This window comes from Caretta caretta, chromosome 13 (genome assembly GCF_965140235.1).
Source record: "Caretta caretta isolate rCarCar2 chromosome 13, rCarCar1.hap1, whole genome shotgun sequence".
In the NCBI taxonomy this organism is placed as follows: Eukaryota; Metazoa; Chordata; order Testudines; family Cheloniidae; genus Caretta; species Caretta caretta.
The window spans coordinates 1908798-1928396 of record NC_134218.1 but is presented as its reverse complement, the minus strand read 5'-3'; the positions used below and the strand labels follow the sequence as shown (position 1 = coordinate 1928396).

The following is a 19599-nucleotide window of genomic DNA, read 5'->3' as shown; positions in this document are numbered from 1 at the left end:
TCAGTGTTATCCCCATTTTACAGGTGGGGAGCTTAGGCACAGGGTAGACCAAGCGAGTTGCTCAAAGACACACAGGGAGTCTGGGGGTGAGTCAGGAATTGAACACAGGTCTCTTGAGTTCCAATCTAGTGCTGCTACCAACTAGACCATCCTTCCTAGCCGGGGGGATCTCTGGTATGTGCTGCCTTGGAACCGCTCAGCAAGGGAAAGGGAGGTTTCTGGCTTGCCCCTCTGCCTGGCTGAGGAGCACTGAGTCTGCCTGGCATTTCAAAGAGACTGTCTGAAGGAAGCTCCTTATCTGCGAGGCCGGGAGATGTGCTCCCCACACAGGGCCAGATGAGGTCACTGTACCTAATACCTGAGCAGGACGCTCATGCTGCATGCTCCCCAGCAGCAGATCTTGGCAGAGCTTTGAGAACTGTCTGAGGAGGTTAACCCCCAATGGCCTGATTTTCAAGGGTCTTATTGACGTCTGTGGGAACTGCACACGCTCCGCACCTCTGAAAATGAGGCCATAAGCCGTTTATTAATTATTCCTCTTTCACTCTCTGTAGAAGTAGAAGCTTCGTTCCTTGAGCTTCTGTTGGCTGCGTTTATCTGGTATGTGTCTATTATGGACACGGCCATGTATACGGGGGGGGGGGGGGGGCATGTTCAGAGCTAGTGGTAGCAGCTGGGTTTGTGGAAGTGCTCCACTTATACGGGGGGTTACTATGGCCCTAGATGACGTCCTTCCCCTGGTACATTGAGCCAGGTACTATTCAAAACGCCCTCTTCACGAGCCGGATGTCACAGGTCCAGTTGAATACACGTGTTGTGCAAACTGAACACGGGCAACTTCTCGTTTGTCTCCCAGCTATTACGGGGAGCAGCTGGGGAGAGAACAGGCCGGTAACATCGGCACAGAGCCACTGAACTCAATGGAGCTACTCAGATTTACACCAGGTAAGGCACCGGCTCAACAACTGGGGGATCATTGGAGATGTACAGAAGTAGTGCCCATGGGCCAGAGCCTCTGCTGATGTACGTTGCATAGTGCCATTGATGTCTCTCAAGCTTATGCCAGTTTACACCAGCAGAGGATCTGGCCCTGAACTGTTAACGTCTGTGTTGCCGCAGAGACCTATGGAGTGGTGGGCCGGGGGGAAATGAGAGGTCGTCAGGCTGCCGCTCAGTAGGGCTTTGGAGAAAACCCTGTACAGGGAAGTGGCCCATTTGCTAAATCATCTGGCTGGAAATTCCTCCCTCTGTGGCTGGCAAACTCCTTGGCTTTCACCAGAAATCTGTTTCCAGAAGGACGCTAGATCTCTGGGCTGCGAGCCAGAGAGCTGAGAGACCGTCTGTCCTGGGCAGGAACAGAGGAGCTGCACTTTTCCACTGGTAGTAAAAACCATTCCCGAAATGAGCATCTGAACGCCGCCGTGGCCTATTCCCCAGCCCTCTTGGAGCTCAATATCCCAGCCTGCCCTCTCCAGCTCCCGGGGGGCCTACCCTCTGATTACGGCGTCTTTGAGAGAGCAATTCACCCTCCCAGCCCAAACCTGAGCGACTGGACTTTGTGCAGGACACTAAATGCACCTTGAGGGACAGAATAAAGCGTCTGTGAAAGCAACAGGGCCGCCGCATCCTCCCTGCATGGGTGGGGCTCTGGCCCACGTGTTGGACTCCAGTGGCCCCCTTGTATCCCTTCCGCAGGGAGTCAGGGCATCTGCACAAACATGGCCTCCTCCTCTGTCCGCCCCAAACCAAACTTCCCTTCCACATGGATCGGTTAGAGTCCACTGTGGAATTGCACTCCAGCGGGCCAACAGGGTGTAGCACCTTCCCTGTATGGCTCATCCCTTCCCTCCTGCACCACCTTGATGGGGCTTCAGTGACACGGAGGGCCAAAACCCAGTCACACAAATGTTTATGGGGAAGCAACACCAGCAAAAAAAGCACGATCAACTCTGAATTGAATTATGATTCAGATTTCACAACCACTCTGGCCAGTAATTTGCTCACTGCTTGCCCATTACTGGTTGGCAATTTGCATGCACAATTGCCTACTTTGCACAAGCAATGATGGCAGCTGTTGACAAAAGTTCAGAGCACCGCGTGCCCTTAAACGTAGAAAATCTGCCAGCGATTTCCAGAGGTGGCCTATAAGCAGAACTGAGAGTATCAGTGAAGAGAAGTTCCTTTTTCTGTGGGTGAGATATGGGAAGATGGCCCATTACTTAAAATGTTTGCTCTTGTAACAACATCCACTGGCATTTCCCAGAGCTGCACTTAATGGGAGACCATGAAGGTGGTAAATATATACAGAGAGTCTGATATGGATAAGCTGAGTTGATGACCTGTTTACTTGGTTTGAAAACATAGTTTCCCTTCTTGTGCGACATACTTGACCACTCAAGCTGGGATCTAACAAAAGATTTTATCTCGAAGGTATTAACCGTTCAGGCGACTAGGACAAAAGCATCGTTATGAGCTGATGGCAATTTAAGCCTGTAGCTGACGTTAAATCTCAATTTCTCACTGGGTAGGGACTTGTCAGTGTCTGTTGCAGGCATCAGTTCTATCAGTAACATGATGAAGGCTGTAGAAACTGTGCTGATAATCTTCAGGAAACACTTCTCAGGCTGAAACTTTAAGGACATAAACCTCCCACAGCTCTTTCCCAGAGACTGTTCCCCGTGCAGGTGCCAAAAGCCATTGTTCTGTGATTCAGAGCTGGCTTTCAGCACCACGTGGTGTTCTGCTGGGCTCATCATGGGCAGGTTATCAGGGGACTTAGTGTCTTGTTTGTGAGTGATTTCATTTGTTTCTCTGACATGAATTGTGCATGACAGATAACCAAGACACGAAAAGCAGGCAGTGAGTGGTCAGTGACATTGGCCTGAGAGGAAGCTGTGCCCTGGTGGGCTGAACCTGCTTTGGGCACTCAGGGAATGTCTACACTGCAATTTGACACCCGTGGCTGGCCCATGCCTGCTGACTCAGGCTCGTGGGGCTTGGACTAAGGAGTTCTTTAATTGCAGTGTAGCTGTTCTGGGACCCTCCAGCCAAGCCCAAATGTCTACAGCACACTTAAACAGCCCCTTAGCTTGAGTCAGCTGGCACAGGTCAGCTGCAGGATTTTAATTGCAGGGTAGACACATGCTTAGAGCTCATTCATCTAATCCTGGCGTTGACATTATCTCTGAGCCATTGAGATCCAATTTTGCAGAATTGAATGTGCAATTGCATCTCTAATTTGCACGTGCAATTCAGCGGTGGTCATTAGAGTAGGATGTTCGGTGGAGGATGGTATTGTACGTTTAAAATGATGGAATAGCATCCAGTGAACGGACTGGGCACTGATCATCTGAGATGCTTATAAATCTAAACAAATAAATAATGGCCACAGTTGCATCCCAGACTCTGGGATATGCACACACATATGTACATAGAGATGACTAGTGGGCAATTTTGTGTGGTGCAGTCACAAAAGTGGGTGCTAAAGCTGGGCACCAAAATCTACATTTTGGCACCTAAATCAGTGGCCTGGTTTTCAGTAGGGTCTGATTGTCGCAGGTCAACAGGAGCATTTGTGAGGACCAGGCCACGTATCTATGTATGCAGACATGGGTGCAGGTGCCTTACTCCCCGCAGTCTCAGCTGAAAGTTCTGGCCTCCAGTGAGATCTCAGCTGAGCTAGGTGAGTCCCGTGCTGCAAAGATCACGCTGTGTTTGAATTCGGAATGGCTGTTGGATCCAACCCCGTCTGTCGCCCTTTTGTGTGCTAGTAACATGAGCAAGAGTTTGCAGAATCAGGCTTGTGGGAGCCGGAAACCCGTCGTATTAGCAAATGACCGGTGTGCGCTTGGAGACGTGTGCCTTAGCCCTTGGAATGCTGAGTGCCCGCACTGGCTGATTAACCTGGGCTGTATCTCATACCTGTTGCTTAATAGCTTTTCCAGATTTCCAAACAGTTATTTATATTGGAATCCATCAAAACCACAAACATCTTTTTGACACTCAAGCCATTATCCCACCATTTACCATTTAGGCTGCTTTCCTCTTTGCCACAGCAGAGCCCTGCTATATAAGACCTGCCTGTCCTAGATGTTCAAACGCGGAGCACAGCGAGAACAAGGCTGCTATGGACAGCTACCGAACCGCTGGCTGATCACGAGCTAAGCAAAGCAAGAATAACAACGCCTTTAAAACTCAGGATAAAGTCAGGTAAAGAAAGGAATGAGGCCGCTATAGGGTGCTCTTAGTCTTTGGAGAGCACAGCTGTAATGATGTCACTGCAGTGGGGAGCTGGAGCCGGTTCGCACCAGTTCGCATGACCTGGCGGTTACATTTGGAAGCCGTTTTAGAGCCGGTTGTTAACTCGCTTCCCTGCAGGGGGCGCTGAGGTTTCGCTGGGCTCCGGCCGGGAAGTGATGTGATTCCTCCTCCGGCCACCGGGGGCGCTGCGCTGCGGGAGCCACGTGGGCTGCCCCCTGGCCCTGGCCACGAGCCCTGGAGCTGGGGCTGCTCCCCTGGCCCTGGGGCTCCCGTTGCTGCCGGGTGGGTCCCCGGCTGCTCTGCTGGGCCTGGGCTGCTCCGAGCCGCTCTGCCCGTGAGCGCCCCCCACCCTGCCCGCAGCCAGCCCCGCACCCCCTGCCCTGCCCGCAGCCAGCCCCCACCCTGCCCGCAGCCAGCCCCGCACCCCCTGCCCTGCCCGCAGCCAGCCCCACACCCTCTGCCTCCAGCCACCCCCTGCCCTGCCCGCAGCCAGCCCCGCACCCCCTGCCTGCAGCCAGCCCCCGCACCCCCTGCCCTGCCCGCAGCCAGCCCCTGCCTCCAGCCAGCCCCCCAGTCCCTGCCACACCCCCTGTCTGCAGCCAGCCCCGCACTCCCTGCCTCCAGCTAGCCCTGCCCCACGCCCCTGTCTGCAGCTGGCCCCACGTCCCCTGGTGCCCTGCAGTTCCCAGGGCAGTAACCCTGCACACCTGCTTCAATGAGGGGGTCATGCAGCAGTTGGGACCCACACATGTGCACACCTGAGGGTGACCAGACAGCAAGTGTGAAAAATCAGGACAGGGGTGGGCGGTAATAGGAGCCAATATAAGAAAAAGACCCCAAAACCGGGACTGTCCCTATAAAATTGGGACATCAGGTCACCCTAGCACACCCCCAGGGCGTGACGGGGCCCCATACATGGGAAATGGAGCTCATTTCTAGCTCAGGCCCATCTTTTTAACAAAGAACTTTAGGCAGGGTTAACACACACCCGTATTTTCCCGGACAGGTCAGGCTTTTTGGTTCTTAAATCGCCGTCCGGGAGGAATTTTTAAATTTTAAAAATTTTTTAAAGTTTAAAAATTCCTCCCGGGAAAATACGGCCGTATGGTAACCCTGTGGGTACAAAAAATACATACTGGGGCACATCCCTTACATCAGAACTTTTTATAGGGAACCGATTGTTAAGATTTTGTCAGCTCATCACTGTTTCACTGTACTCATGGTCCCTACAATACTGCTGTGAAGAACTTTTGCTATTTATATTTAAATTTCTTTTGTAATCCTGGTACAAGTATGCCATATTTTGGTAAAAAACATCAGACAATTATGGTTAATGCAATCTTCCCATTGACTTTAGTGGGATTTAGATCAGGCCCCATGGGGAGCAGAATTCAGCCCCTTACTCCTTTCTCTCTCTTTTCTAGCTCATGTGTATGATCTATTACTCCACTTTCCTGTCCTGAATTTCCCTGGGACTCTTGTTCTCTTCATGGTGCAGCTTTGTTTCTTCCCCTTTTACTATGTGGCATATTGCTAACCAGACATGTTCTCACCAGGGCGCAGACGGCAAGATGCTAAAGGGCTGGGGCATTGCCATCTTCTGTGGTCTGCTGACACCTGCTTTAAACCAGCCTGCACCAGCTCTCAGCCAGCCTGCGTCAGACGCTGTCCTCAGGGTTGGTAACGGCGTGATAGGTGATGGTAAGTCAACGGAACGTCACCTTTGGGGTACAGATGGAAATAGGAATAAATAGCAGTCGTCGGAGGTGCTGAAGCTATTGTGCAAACAAAAAGCAGTAAGGCCTGTTGGAGCAGGAAAATGTCTGGCAAGGGAAAAACCACCAGGCTTGTTTGGCAGCCAATACCTACGAAAATTAGACATGAGTGAAGTAGGCAGATATGTCCAAAAGCCTGGTTACATGTATCCTGGCTCACGTGCTCCTATGGGAAGGATAGTATCCAGCTGACCCACCCCAGCCATGGAGAGCAATACGCAGACGGGCTTGCTGACATCGGCGCACTCAAGGGCTGCCCATGCGAGACCCGGCTGCCTCAGCCACTCGCCGCGCCCCAAGAGTTATCCAGTGGCAGCAATAGCTACCTGCTAAGCCTTTTCCTGTACCTGCTTTGAAGCTGGCCCCTACCAGGTGCAGGCCACGGGGATGCACACAGTGAGGCCACGCAGTTGGGACGCGTGCCAGGTGCATGATTATTGTTACTGTGCAAGAAATTATATTCTGATTATCCAGGCCGTAGGCCAATTCACCTTCTCTGTCTTTCTCAGAGAGGTCTTTCTGCTGCTGCCCATCCCCGTAGTGCCGACATGGTCCAGACTTCCCTTCGCTGACATGATGATGACAGCAATGAGGAATTCTAATGTGTTGTCAAAGCAATGGTTATAACCATGCTTACGGAGAATATTCAGAAGTCAGAACTAAAATTCATTAGTTGGCTTCATCCAGGGTTTGAGCTCAGGGGGATATAGGTGGCCTGACATCTCCCTTGTTAAAATAAAGCAGCCAGAGGGTACAAAAGAAGCCAGATTCCCATTTGTCGAATACTTACCTTGTGCAATGTTTCCAGCTGTCACAGGCTCGCTGATACAAGGCAACGCCCTCCAAGGCGCAGTCAGAGACGTGCCACTCGGCAGTGGAGGTCCAGATGCAGGTGGAGGCCTGCTAGGAGGTCTCCTTGGTGGTGGTGGCGGTGGCGGCCCACTTGGGGGCTTGCTTGGTGGAGGTGGCGGTGGAGGAGGGCTACTTAGCGGGGTTACTGGTGGTTTGCTTGGTGGAGGGGGTGGTGGTGGTGGGCTGCTTGGCGGGATTACAGGTGGCTTGCTTGGCGGAGGGGGTGGTGGAGGTCTCCTTGGAGGTGGTGGCAATGCTTATGGCGGAGGCCTACCTGTGGCTGGCGGTTACGTTCCTGGAGGGAGTCTCCCCAATGGTGCTGCTGGAGGATTGCTAGGAAAAGGAGGTCTGCTGGGTGATGGAGGTCTACTTGGTATCCTCGGGGAAGGAGGTTTGCTCAGCACCGTCCAGGGGCTCACAGGGTAAGGAACGCACTGAAAAGATCTCTGCACGGACCTGGCAATGAGCCCGCTGCACTGTCACGGGCAGTCACGTAATACGGCTCAGGAGCAGTAGGTAAACTCTCGGAGGTTCAGAGTTGAAACCTCTCTGGCTTAGAAATTGGGCTGGAAATCCCAAAAGATTTCCACTGCTTCTGGAAGGGTCAAAAATACAGCAGTAACATCACCTGTCCAATATTGTATATTGAAGAGCATCTCAGTACTTCTGTGACCCCTACCAGCTGAAGGCAGGAAGCAAATAGGCATGCACAAATGCAAGAGCTACATTGAACTACTGGGTATAATTTTTCTATCCAATTATCACCTGGTTTGCAAGGTTTGCATGGTCATTTGAGAGACGTGTACATTGGGAGCCAGTTTTTGAGAGAATTTGGTTCCTTAAGGCTCTGTCTCCATTGTCACTTACATTCCTTCAGTGGAGGCATTTTTAAATTATTCTGATTACATGATTTTGCTATGCACCGAGGCCATCATTTAAAACCTTGTTTAACCACTTGAGGTCCTTGTTTTAGAGAAAGTGCTAACGTAACCTAGAGCAATGTATCTTTAAACAGTTTGGAAACAGTTATGCCTTAGATCAAATGATCTTTAAAGGATGTCAGAAGACACCATTTGTATGCTACATTTCTAAGTAGTTTCTTGAGACTCAGCCCCCCCCAGTCAGTTCACTTGCTCACGATCACTCTTTGCATCCCGCAGGTTGAGAATTGTGGAACTAACACTCCCCAAAGTATCTGTGAGGCTCCTACCAGGGATTGGAGTCCGCTTGGACTTATATACTAGAGTAGCAATCAATGGTAAGAGGTGAGTAGGATACTCTTTTGGAAGTGTCTCATTCACTCTGGACAGCTGGTAAAATCATCACCCACGCTGGGCATTCTCTAGTCCCGACTTGGGGGTGGGGGAATCATTCCTGATGGAAGCGGCAGCTTTGAGGGCAGTCAAACACAAGTCACTGAATGACACAAGGGGCGCAGACTCTAACTCCTGTGAAGTGAAGTAGAAGCAGAGGGACGTGGGATGGGCGTTGATGCAGCAGGCAGGAGGAACCACAGACTCAGCCAGAGTTTGGCCTCAGAGTATGGGAGCAGCATACTCTGCCATGGCAACTTCATCACAATGTTAAGGACTGTGGGGGTGCACTCCCCGCTACCCTGGCCAGCTATCCTGGGGAGGAGGTGGGCCCATGGTGCTACCCTCACTCCCCATTTTAGTTAGCGAGCCCCTGTCTTTCCCATCGTATCCAAGCATTAACAGGTTTCAGTGTCTGTGCTCTGCACTGGGACTGCGTCCGTCCCTGTGCGAGGGTGAAAGGATGGAGGCTTCTGCACAGCTGGACACAACCAAACCCTGTCTCAGGAGGCAGCCGCTGGTGGGGGACAGAGTCCATCCTTCTCCACTTGGAGGAGACCCTTTGTCCTGACACTGCTCTCGTCCCCCTGTACAGCCTCCTAGGTTTGCTTGACATTGCCGTGGAAGTGAACATCACCTCAAAAGCCAGACTGACCATGGACGGCACAGGCTACCCCAAGCTGGTGGTTGAAAGCTGCGATACCCTTCTCAATGGTATTAAAATCAGACTCCTTAGAGGGTAGGTGTGAAAAGGATTTTAAACTGACCATAGTGCTGATGCTATTATGAACATGCACTGATGACCTTCAGGGCCATATCTTCTGAACTGCAAATGCAGCTGCATGTATTAAAATGTGTTTACATTTTTGTGCCTAATTTGCATGTGTGATAGTGGCCATTGTGGTAATCAAAACCAATATTATTTGGGGGTTACTCAATATGCATTTACAGTACAGTGGTCGTTACTGAAAAGTCGGCACTTACCAGAGTTACCGCAGGGAGGTGTGTGTGATGCTCCAGTTATTCCATAAGGAAATACGACTATATTTCCTATTCTGTTCTTGGATTCTTTTACCAGTGTGTGTGTTCTGAGATTCACAACATTTCACATACACAGCACAGTCCCCTCCTGGGACAAGGTGATTTCTTTTAAAGACGTGAATACTTTAAAAAGGTTAAACCATAGCCCATACAGCTCAGTGGCAAACCTCCTCATTCACTTCCATAGGATGAGAATTTGGTTCATCACAGCATTCAAAATCAAAACTTCCACGAAGCACTTAACTGCTTTATGCTGCTGTCTTATTGGCAGGGCTGTTACTTCCAGAGGTCCACACCGGTACTCAGTGGGTACTATTAATCCATAGTTCTGTTGTTCAACAAGATACTTTTATTCCTCAGCAACATTTTTCATCCTCTCATTTTATTTTTCTCAGCCTGCTCCCAATTGTGGATAATTTATTGGCACGGGTCCTTAACAGATTGCTTCCCGAATTGGTAAGTCCAAAAAGAGAGTATGTGAGTGCTTCACATAACTACAGCCATGCTCCAAAATGCCTTTTGAATGCTTTAAACAAGCAAATATTTTAATCTTTCTCAAAAAATTATCCTCTGTTAGACAATCTGTGAGAAAAGCAAAGAGTATCCCTTTCCCAAACAGCTCGATTTGCTCCTTGATTCTCCTTCTGATTCCCTAATATTCACAAGGAAGGGAGAAGAGACTAAATCCCCAGTAGAAAGGGGTTCAGATCCAGACCCAGATTCAGATTTCATATGCCCTAGAGGTTAGATCCAGGGTTTTGGTTCAGCCCGTTATAAAGGCAGAAGCCATTATTAAAGTTTCAATCCTGATCTAGGCTTATATTCAAAAACCACCCTTCCTTTAAAGTTCAGGGTCTTTGGGGCCAGAGTTTTGGTTTGGGTCCTGCTCCAATTCTACACTAATGATGTATCAGAGAATCTACAAGGTCTGTTGAAAATATCCCTTCTTTGGAAAACTCTGAGCTTAGAGTGAGCCTGAAACACAAAGGGGCAAAGTTTCTGAGGAAGCAATGAGTGAGCCTGTGAAAACACGCACCGCAGCCCCAGTCCTGCCCAAGTCAGTGACAGTTGTTCCATTGACTTCGGTGAAGCAGGATTAAGCCCACCATGCCTGGTGCCTACAAAGTCCCAGAAGTCTGTTAAGGGGATGTCTAGCTGCCTGTCTGCGCTTGCAGTGCTGGTTTGGGATGTCTGGCGATGCAGGATGGGCCATGCTCACATCCAGCGGGTGGATCAATTGTGCCTCCCTTTGAAATTCTGGGCCAGAATACCTGAGTCAGTTTTACTCGAGCTGTTCATAACTCTTAATAATCTTCCTGGCTAGTTTAATGTCTGGGGGTGTGAATCCCTGTCCCCTTCTTCTGAGAACTCCTGGGCTTGGGATTCGAGGTTCCAGCTTTGGCCCATCTGTAATTAACATGAACGGTGGCTTTCCTTGTACGGGGAAGCAAGCTCTAGGGGCCAGATCCTCAGCTGATGCAAATCAGGCGAGCTCATTCACGCAGATTTACACCAGCTAAGGGTCTGGCCGCAGGCACTGCACTAAAGGGTTTTGAGTCGTCCGTGATGCGTTCCTATGCTGTTAGTTGCGTTTGCCAGTCCGACTTTGAGCATGAGCCTGGTTCCTGGGAATGCCTCACCGAAGTGTTGACTCTTACAGCTGTGCCCAGTGGTCGATGTTGTCCTCGGCCTCGTCAATGATGAGCTGGGCCTTGTAAACTGTAAGTTTCTGGTGGTATCATTGCTTCTCTTTCCCCAAGCGCTGAGTCCATTCCCCGTGTTTCCCTCGGGGCAATTCGCACAATACACAGACCCGAGGAGAAAATGAATCCTCAAGGCAAAAGGTGCTCATTAAATCCATACCCTGCTCTGCACCTTGACATGAGACCTTCAAGGACCTCCGTTGCTCTGATTCTGCACACTATATATAGGGGGCAGGCCCATAGCTGAATGCCAGCGAAGTGCCTCCTGCATACACCCCCTTTCTGCTCCCCAAATCCCTCCCTTTCCCTAGCCTTTCTCCACTAGCCAGAGAACCTCTGCACTCACCAAAGTGGGGGCAGGACTTACTCTAAGATAATATCAGGAATTGTATCTGGATGTCCTCTTTCCAGAAGGTCCCGGTTTTTGTTCACTTTTGAGATGTGGATTTCTCTGGGTCTGGCTCCAGACTCTTCCAGTGCTGGTTGTGTGTTCAGGGCTGTTCTGGCTGGAGTCCTTCTCCACTTCCAGCAATGGAAAACACTGGTTGCCAGGAGCCCAGCCTCCATCCACAGTACTGCCTGGTACCAAGAACTATTCGGGGACTCTCAGCACAGTGTTTGAGTTGGCTGCTCAGAACACCTGGGAGTTCAGGGATGTTTGTGGGAGATAGTGGTGCAAGGAGGTAGGAGGCGCATCCAAACCCAAATGATGATCACTTGCTTTCTTTCTATTTCAATGCAGCCCTGGTGCCCCTGGGTGTACTGGGAAGCATCCAGTACACTGTATCAAGCCTTCCGCTAGTAACTGGCCAGTTTCTGGAAGTAGATTTAAATGTAAGTCCTGTTCTTGTCATTTGCACCCGAGGGCTGTGATGTTTCAGGTTGTTGCAGTGACGGATCCTCCTGCAGTTTGGGGGGCGTTTCCTAGGGGACCCCACCGGCCCCTGAGCAGTGAATTCACTGGAAGCTGTTCACTGTGTGAAAAGCTCCCGTTGACAACGGTTTTAGGTGGTGCTCTCTGTGCTCTGATCCTCTTCCTATTGAAGCCATTGGAGAAAATTCCCATTGACTTTCATGGCTCAGGATCAGACCCTATATCACACCAGCTGTTAACACTCTCCTGTTTTTAATTAATAAAATTCTGGAGAGAGGACAGAACAGCTGCCTAATATATTCTGCTCCAGAGTTCGTTAAATGTGAAATTATTTCATGTCAGTTCCTAACCAAATGAACCTAAAGTTAGCATCAAACAAAAATACCATGTGCAACATTTCTGAAAGTTTGTAACTCTTTCTCCTGGGCTTTCAGACTGTAGTTGGCCGCATAGCAGGAGGCCTCATTGACTACCCACTGGGCAAACCAGAAGCTGTCCCCATGCCACCAATGCCACCGATGGCAGACACCGCCACCTCCCAGCTTGGACTCTCTGTAAACTTCCTTGGCTCTGTAATATCTCTCCTGCAGAAGCAAGGGGCTCTGAACATAGACATCTCTGATGGAATGGTGAGTATCAAACCAGCCGCGTAGGGAGCCCACTAACCTTTTCTAGCTGTTGAGTTAAGAAGAGATGATAGCCTAATGTGGGAGGACAGTGGGTATATAAAATCAGACCCAAGTTGTAAGCTTTTAGCAGCAAATTATTGATCGCCAGGAATGCTGCTTACTCAGGCAGAGACATGGGAAATGCAGGGAGTCTGGTTAATGCTCCAGACGTGGTGTTAATGCAGCAAGGCCAGGGGTAGACACTGGTCGCGGGGTGGATACGGTTCACTGCATTATTTCTTTTTTATTTGTCACAGTTTCCTGAGCTCCCTCCACTAACAACATCGACCCTTGGAGCCCTGGTTCCCGCGGTGAGTGAGCTCTATTGTTATATTTTACAACAAATACTCCGGTGATGGGGGCCATAAATGCACTTGGGGGGATGGGGGGAGGGGATAGAGGGATCCACTTCCTTTTCCAGGCTTATTAAGGGCCTGATCCAAAGGCCACTGGAGTTAATGGTAGGAATCCCATTGACTTCAGTGGCCTTTAAATCAGACTCTGAAGTCTAAACACAGTGGGCTAGAGCTGGACTCATGAGATGGCCTCTTTGCACTGTTCTGGTGGGTTGTTAAGACAGGTGTTAAGACAGGTGGGTTCAATGGAGCTGCCCCATCTGTCTTAACACGATAGTCACAGGCCCTGATCTGCAGGTCAGGAGATGATGCCCTAAGTTCAGCCATGGACTTCAATGGTTGATGAATTCACTATGCCTGATTCATCTCAGCATTACTCTGGGTTGAATCCATTTAAATCAATGGAGTTACACCTGGAGTAAAGCAATAACGAATCTGGCCACCTTATTCACAGTTAACTGTATATATTGAAATTAATCTAGCTGCATTGCATGGAATTCCTGCAGACTCTGATTTCATAATACAGCCTGGCCTATGTGTTACAATCCTACTCACTGTAACTCCACACCTATGCTCTTGAATTTCCACAGGTTTACCAGAAGTTCCCCGAGCCACAGCCTCTGGTGCTGAAAGTTACAGTCCCTGAAACTCCCAGGGTGACCTTGAAAAAAAATCAAGGCTTGATACAACTCACTGCTACCACGGAAGTGTTGGTTTCCCAGCCCAATGGTACCCAACAGTCCCTCTGTGTTCTAAATATTGTACGTATTGAAAACTCGCCACAGCACAAACACTGAAACTCCCTCTGCAGTCACACGAGTTCTGTCAATGGACTGTTGCTTCAGGGTCAAATCCGCTGCTCTCATTCCTCTGCAATGGGATGCACAAATTGAGGGCACGCACATCTTTGCTCTACGCTTGAGATGAGTGGCTGCTTTCAACCACCCTGCGTGAAGGCAGGAAAAAGCCAGCTTCTGAGACTGACTGGCTTTTGTTTTCTAATTGCAGGATGCTGCTTTGTTGGCCCAGTTTTCTGTTGAAAACAACAAACTGAAGATCAATGTCAGCCTTGACAAGTACGAAGTCTTTTTATCATGTCTTAGCCTTAGTTCATTGTTCAGGAATGACACTGGGTGGGAGGGGGAGGAAAGAGGATCCTGTGTGTTAATTCACACAGCACCTTCTTAGAGCTGTGCACGTTTGGAAGTTGCTGGTAAAATTAAATTCACTTGACTCTCTTCCTTTCTCTGCAGGACTCATCTCTCCTTGGCTTCCTCCTCCGTTGGCAGATTTGATGTAAGCGCATAGGTTGCTTCAGCCCTGGGTGCAATCCACTGAAGGAAGCCAAGTGCCAACCAAGATTGGCTCTGGCAATACAAGGATTGATTAGAATGTCAGATCTGTGTCAGTTTTATACCCTCTATCCTATTGCCTCTGGAGATGGAGTTATTTCATGGGATGATCCAAGGGCAATCTTCACGCAAATACTGTAAATTACCGTTTGTAAGACGTGGCTAAGATAAATGTGTGATTAACATTGGGATATATTGGGACAGTGGTGAGTGGGTCAGTAATTACCTTTATTCAATTCATTCACTGCTATTTCTGAAGACTTTTGGTCACTAAAAGTGCTTACATTAATTCCACAATGAAAAGTGTTCTGTATTCACAGTGTTTGCTCTGTAGGCTTAAGGTCTTCACCTCGTTTTCCATCTCTCTTTCATTCTTTAGAGAAGAGGGGTGTTTTGAGCTCCATAAGTTGTGCTAAAAACATCTCATTAGCTTCCCCAGCCCTGGGGGAGACACATCACGCTCTAATGGAGAGGACAGAAGGAAAATTCAGGAGCAATCACAGGATTTTCATTTCTTAACTTAACGGAAGATAAAGTTTGTTTGGCTTCCAGAGAAGGTTAATTGCAAAGAATCACTTAGCGCTACCTGCCAATTGATCTAAGGAATGGCATTAATTTCGGACTAAACAATGGCTCCAGAAGCCATGGACAGGTGCAGCATTCTGATTCTGAATCTGCAGCACAAATAAGGGACTGAGCTACAGGACGTTGACTCTGGAGTAGGCATTGGGCCAGACTCTGTTGTAGTTAAATCTAGAAGAGACGCATTGACGCCATGTATCTGAAATCTGAATCCTGCTCCATCGTTTAATGACTAACCATCTCCATTAAATCACTTCTGTCCCTGATGCAGGTCTCACTTTGGGAGTTGCTGGTTGGCAAGATTTTTGACGTTGCCTTCCTGCCAGCAGTGAACAGTAAGGATGGCTTTATTTTTCATTCAGATGCTCATTTGCACCAGACTGTACACAATATAATGGTTTTTATATTTTCAATCTATGTTAGCTGCACACAGTAGAACCTCCTGGAGCTAATTTGTGCTAAAGATGGTGAGACCCATGGCAGATGACTGAATTTTGTCAGTGAAGGAATAAACACAATAATAAAACATTGCAGAATTGACTTTGTGCATCTATTTGGATGACTGCTATTTTGTAGTGTGCTAGAAAAAGAAGTGTAGTATATTTTGCAAAAGCAATGAAGTCTTGGTGACATGACTCACAACAGAACTCTGCTTGCAGTGATCTGAATGAATGGAGAGTTAATTAAAAAAAAACATAGTAAGGGTAATTGCAACTGAGTGAGCTGAGAACAGATAGGGAAATTAAACAATGACTCCAATTTCTGTTAGCCTGGAAAGCTAAGTCTGATTTCTGTTCTTCTCTGCAGGTGTGTTAGGAGGAGGCATTCCTCTCCCCAGACTGATGAACATCGACTTTAGTAATGCTGATATTGATGTCATTGAAGTAAGTGTTTTGACAAGGCAGTATTTTCCTGCCCCATCTCATTAGTCCTGCTTTCCCCTAGATTCTCAGAATAGTTCACTACAAGAAAGATTGTGTTTGTTATTTGAAAAGAAAAAGTTTCAATATGGCCCAACTTTGGAGCAGGGACAATGCAATTTTTCAAAAGTAACATCTCTCTTAACTGGCTGGATTCTTTGCTCAACATGAGCAGGACACCGAGTTTTTACAGGGACCCACATAACTGGCCTTAATGGGATCCACGGTGTCAGGTCTTCCCAGTCAGTCTTGCTGCAACGCCCTGAAAGTTCATTACAGTGGATTCCACTGACAGGAATATCAGGCAAAGGCATAGACTCTGATATTAAAAAAACCAACAAATGTTGTTTGCTTGTTTGTATAAGGAATTGAGCTAAACACTTTTGATTATTTGTTTGTTAGGATCTTCTTGTGTTATCAGCATGAGTCAGTGAAGCCAGATTGAGAGTCCCCTATGTTTTCTCTCTCCCACCTGAAAAACAAACTGGCTCTGGCTTGGCTGCAGAGGCCTGAATAATGTTTCTCTTCATACCTGGAATATTGAAACAAGACCTTGGCCCTTTCCAAAAACCAAGTACCGCCAGTTGCTACTTTGATTAAAGCCTAGACTTAGTGGAATCAACCATGTATCTGGTTCGCTTCAGATAATTAACATGTGGAATATTCTTTACTGTGGTTTGATAGTTTTAGGGGAGTTTGGAAAATGCTTATATATTTTGTAATTGTTGTGTGACTGTTTTAATAAAAGATTCCGATTTCTCTGCAAGCAGAGCAGTGCTTTTCGAGTCTCTAGAGCTGCTAAAGTATTCTTCTCTTTTATAACCTCTGTACCATGAATGATTTGATTACGTATACTCTGAGGGCAATTAGCAAAGTGATCAAAATGCTACATAACAGCGTTTTAGAATGTGTTCTGAGAACTCCAGTGTTTCGCCAAACACTGGGCATGTCTATCAAATAACCGGAACAAGGCAAAACAGTGGAATGATCTGCCGAGTGCTGCGGTTCATTGCACCTGCCCTTTTCAAGAGCCTTGTTCAAAGCTTTGGGCCCCAAGGCATTTTAACTGATCCAAAATCTACAGTAGGAGAAATTACCCCTGCAAAGGGCCTGTATTAGTGTTATCATTAGTTTGGTAACTTACTTTGGAACAAGAGAGAACACAAGACCAATGCCCCCTCCTAGTCAGACACGGAACGACAGAAACTCACCAAAATCATTATTGTTCGCTTAATGTAAAATCCACTCTTCAAAACTTTGTGAGGTACCCAAAGTTCTGCCAGGTTTCGGGCATGTGCTTGCCACAGAGAGGCAAGGTTGCAGCTGACTTGTTTCTGGAAGGACTTGCCAAGCCAGTGATTTGATGCTTGTTACTGCATGCATTACTTCACTTATTTATGCAATAAATCTTCCTTCAGGTAGGCTGCCTAATTCCAGCTACTGATCTTTTGCTAATTCCCCTAATGTTTTAAAATCACTAATTTGGCACTAATAGTGAGGAAGGAGGTTCTGGGAAGTTGTGGTTTTTGTGTTCCAGGAGCAGAAAAGAGGGCAGAAAGCAGGGAGAGTCAGAGGGAAGGAGTTCAAAGAAAACCTTGGCAGATTTCAAATGACTTTAAAATCCTCTCGCGATGGCTGGAGATGTGCCCATGAGTCCCCACAGAGATGGGCCCATTGGCCCTGTCTACCAGTAAATTGGAGAGGGATCCCTGAAGGGAGTTCCTGACCTAGGTGATGCACCCCTCCCCCACTGCAGGTTTTCACATCTTTCTCGTCCTCCAGATGTCGATGAAGCTGCAACGGCGCCAGGTTGGATCTCCATGGTGCCCTGCTTCGTGCCCTGCCAGCTCTCCCTTCTGCCCCCCATCATCCCACCTGGCCAGCTGACTCGGAGCTGAGTGCGTGGGAGCCCTGGCTCCTAAGCTCCTGGGCTTCGGCAGCTCCCGTGGCAGGGTGCAACAGGGCAGCGCTCCCAGGGTTTCCTGACTCACGGCTCTCTGGTGGGAGGATGGGCAGCTGGGAGTGCTGGCTCCCAGCCCTTGGTATAACGAAGCCAGGCTGGAACTGTGTCTGAAAACATTTCCAAGGAAGGTTACAAGCCCCCTGGCACACGGGGCGCAGCCGGAGCTGTTTCTCTGGGAGGAGCAGAGAGTGGCATGTTTTTCAAAGCTGTAACCTCCCTGAATGTCAGAGTGCAGGGCGTCTGGTAGCTACACTCTAGGCCTGATATGCAAGCCTAGAGCAGCCAGCTCCTTTGCATGACTGTGTCTGTACGGGACCCCCCAAAAAGGGGGATGCATTTAGTCCATCATCTTTATGTGACAAAAGCAGGTAGCATTCAATATTGCTAGAGATTCCCCTGTAGGATTCAGCCTTTTTACTTGCTAAATGCTAGTACCAAAAACCAGCTGCTGGTGCGTGTCAGGGGTGGGATTCTAGAGCACTTCCTCCCAAGCCTCAGCCAAAGGAAGTCAAAGCTAAATGTGCAGCGATTAATGACTATAAACTCTAAGGGGAAAGTGCTACGTTTGCTTATTCAGTGTAAATCCCGACAAAGCCTGGGCAGGTCAGCGGGACTCAGAATGGACTAAGGAGCCTTTGACTTTGACAAAGTCAAAGGATTTGACCCAGATCCGTTGTTAGCTGAAGCTGGTGTCGGTGTGCAAGGAGCTGGTGGGTCTCAGTGCAGTGTCTGGTGGACAGATCTCATTAGCCCAAAGCAGCACGGGCTAGCATGCTCTGTTTGCTCTGCCGCTGAGCACTGGAGAGCCTGTGGGTCGAAGGGTTCAGCTTCTCGCACTATCTATCCATGCAGCACCTGGCCCAGCGGGCCACGTAATTAATGAACAAACAATGCTAATAATGGCAAGCTATGAAAAAATCTTCAGTCCCTCAGGAACATTAGGGCGTCTGAGCAGTTCCAGGTGTGCGGGTCATTTCCAGCCTGACTCTAGTTAGTTGTCATGGCCTCCCTGAGTATTGATTTCCGCTAATGGCACATCATCCATTCCATGCATGTGTAAAACAATAGTGACACCTGCTAGCCATCCAGCAGCATTGCGAGTGGAGCTAAAAGCTATTTGATTCCCAATAGCTGCTGCGTAGTTGGCTCTATTCGTGCAAAGAAGCTTATGTATTGACAACTGCACTGTGCTTTATTTAAACAGCTGGGATTCTTCATAGGTCAGCAAGAAACGCCACACGACGAGTGGGCATGTTAGAGACCTGCTCAAAGTAAATGCAAAAACAGGGGGGTGCAGGCTCAGATGTTTTGGTCATGCAACACAGGTGCTGGACCTAGGGGTGCTGGGGGGCTGCTGCACCCCCGGCTTGATGTGGTTCCATCACATGCATGGTTTACAGTTTGGTTCAATGGCTCTCAGCCCCCCACCCCTGCCCCCGTACACACTGCTCCAGCAGCCCTGCGTGGCAACAGTGTGGATAAGTGAGTCTAGAAGATCTAGACTGAAGGAAGAAGACAGAGATGCCCACCCAAGAAGATGTGGTGGGATGTCATAAAAGAAGACCTGTTAGCCTGTGGTTGATAGAGGATATGACATTGAAAAGAGCCCCATGGAGGGATAGGATTCATTGAGCGGGATGCTATTTGATGGGATTAATGTGAAGAAGAAGAAGAAGAGATGTTCAATATCTGAGAATTAAGGGCTTAGCATCTTTGGGTGCTGAAGGTGTTTTGTTTCTACAAGCAGGTGTGCAGGCTACTTTAATTGGCACAGTTTGGATTTGCTTGTTCAAGATCTACAGCAGGAGGCTGGAAGTTATTGGTTAACTGCACCCAGGTACAATTGGCGTTATGGAGCCCTGGCACCCACTGCACACTTGCCCAAGTTCTGTACTTCTGGTTTGGGTTTTTCAGTGTTTGCTCATCACCAGGCGATTCGA

The 19599-nt window shown here is 48.5% G+C and overlaps 1 protein-coding gene across 1 annotated transcript; it reads left to right on the top strand.

The window, feature by feature from the left end:
* The first annotated feature begins 5831 nt into the window (after positions 1–5831).
* LOC125622456 (BPI fold-containing family B member 4-like) lies at positions 5832–16379 on the top strand. The gene is made up of 16 exons (XM_048820555.2): positions 5832–5961; positions 7090–7137; positions 7216–7309; positions 8048–8152; positions 8796–8939; positions 9637–9697; positions 10902–10962; positions 11687–11778; positions 12253–12447; positions 12744–12797; positions 13433–13603; positions 13851–13918; positions 14096–14138; positions 15048–15111; positions 15584–15660; positions 16099–16379. Exons 1-16 carry the CDS (start codon positions 5832–5834, stop codon positions 16120–16122), a joined length of 1431 nt encoding a protein of 476 aa, XP_048676512.1. The 3' UTR covers positions 16123–16379.
* Positions 16380–19599: the final 3220 nt, after the last annotated feature.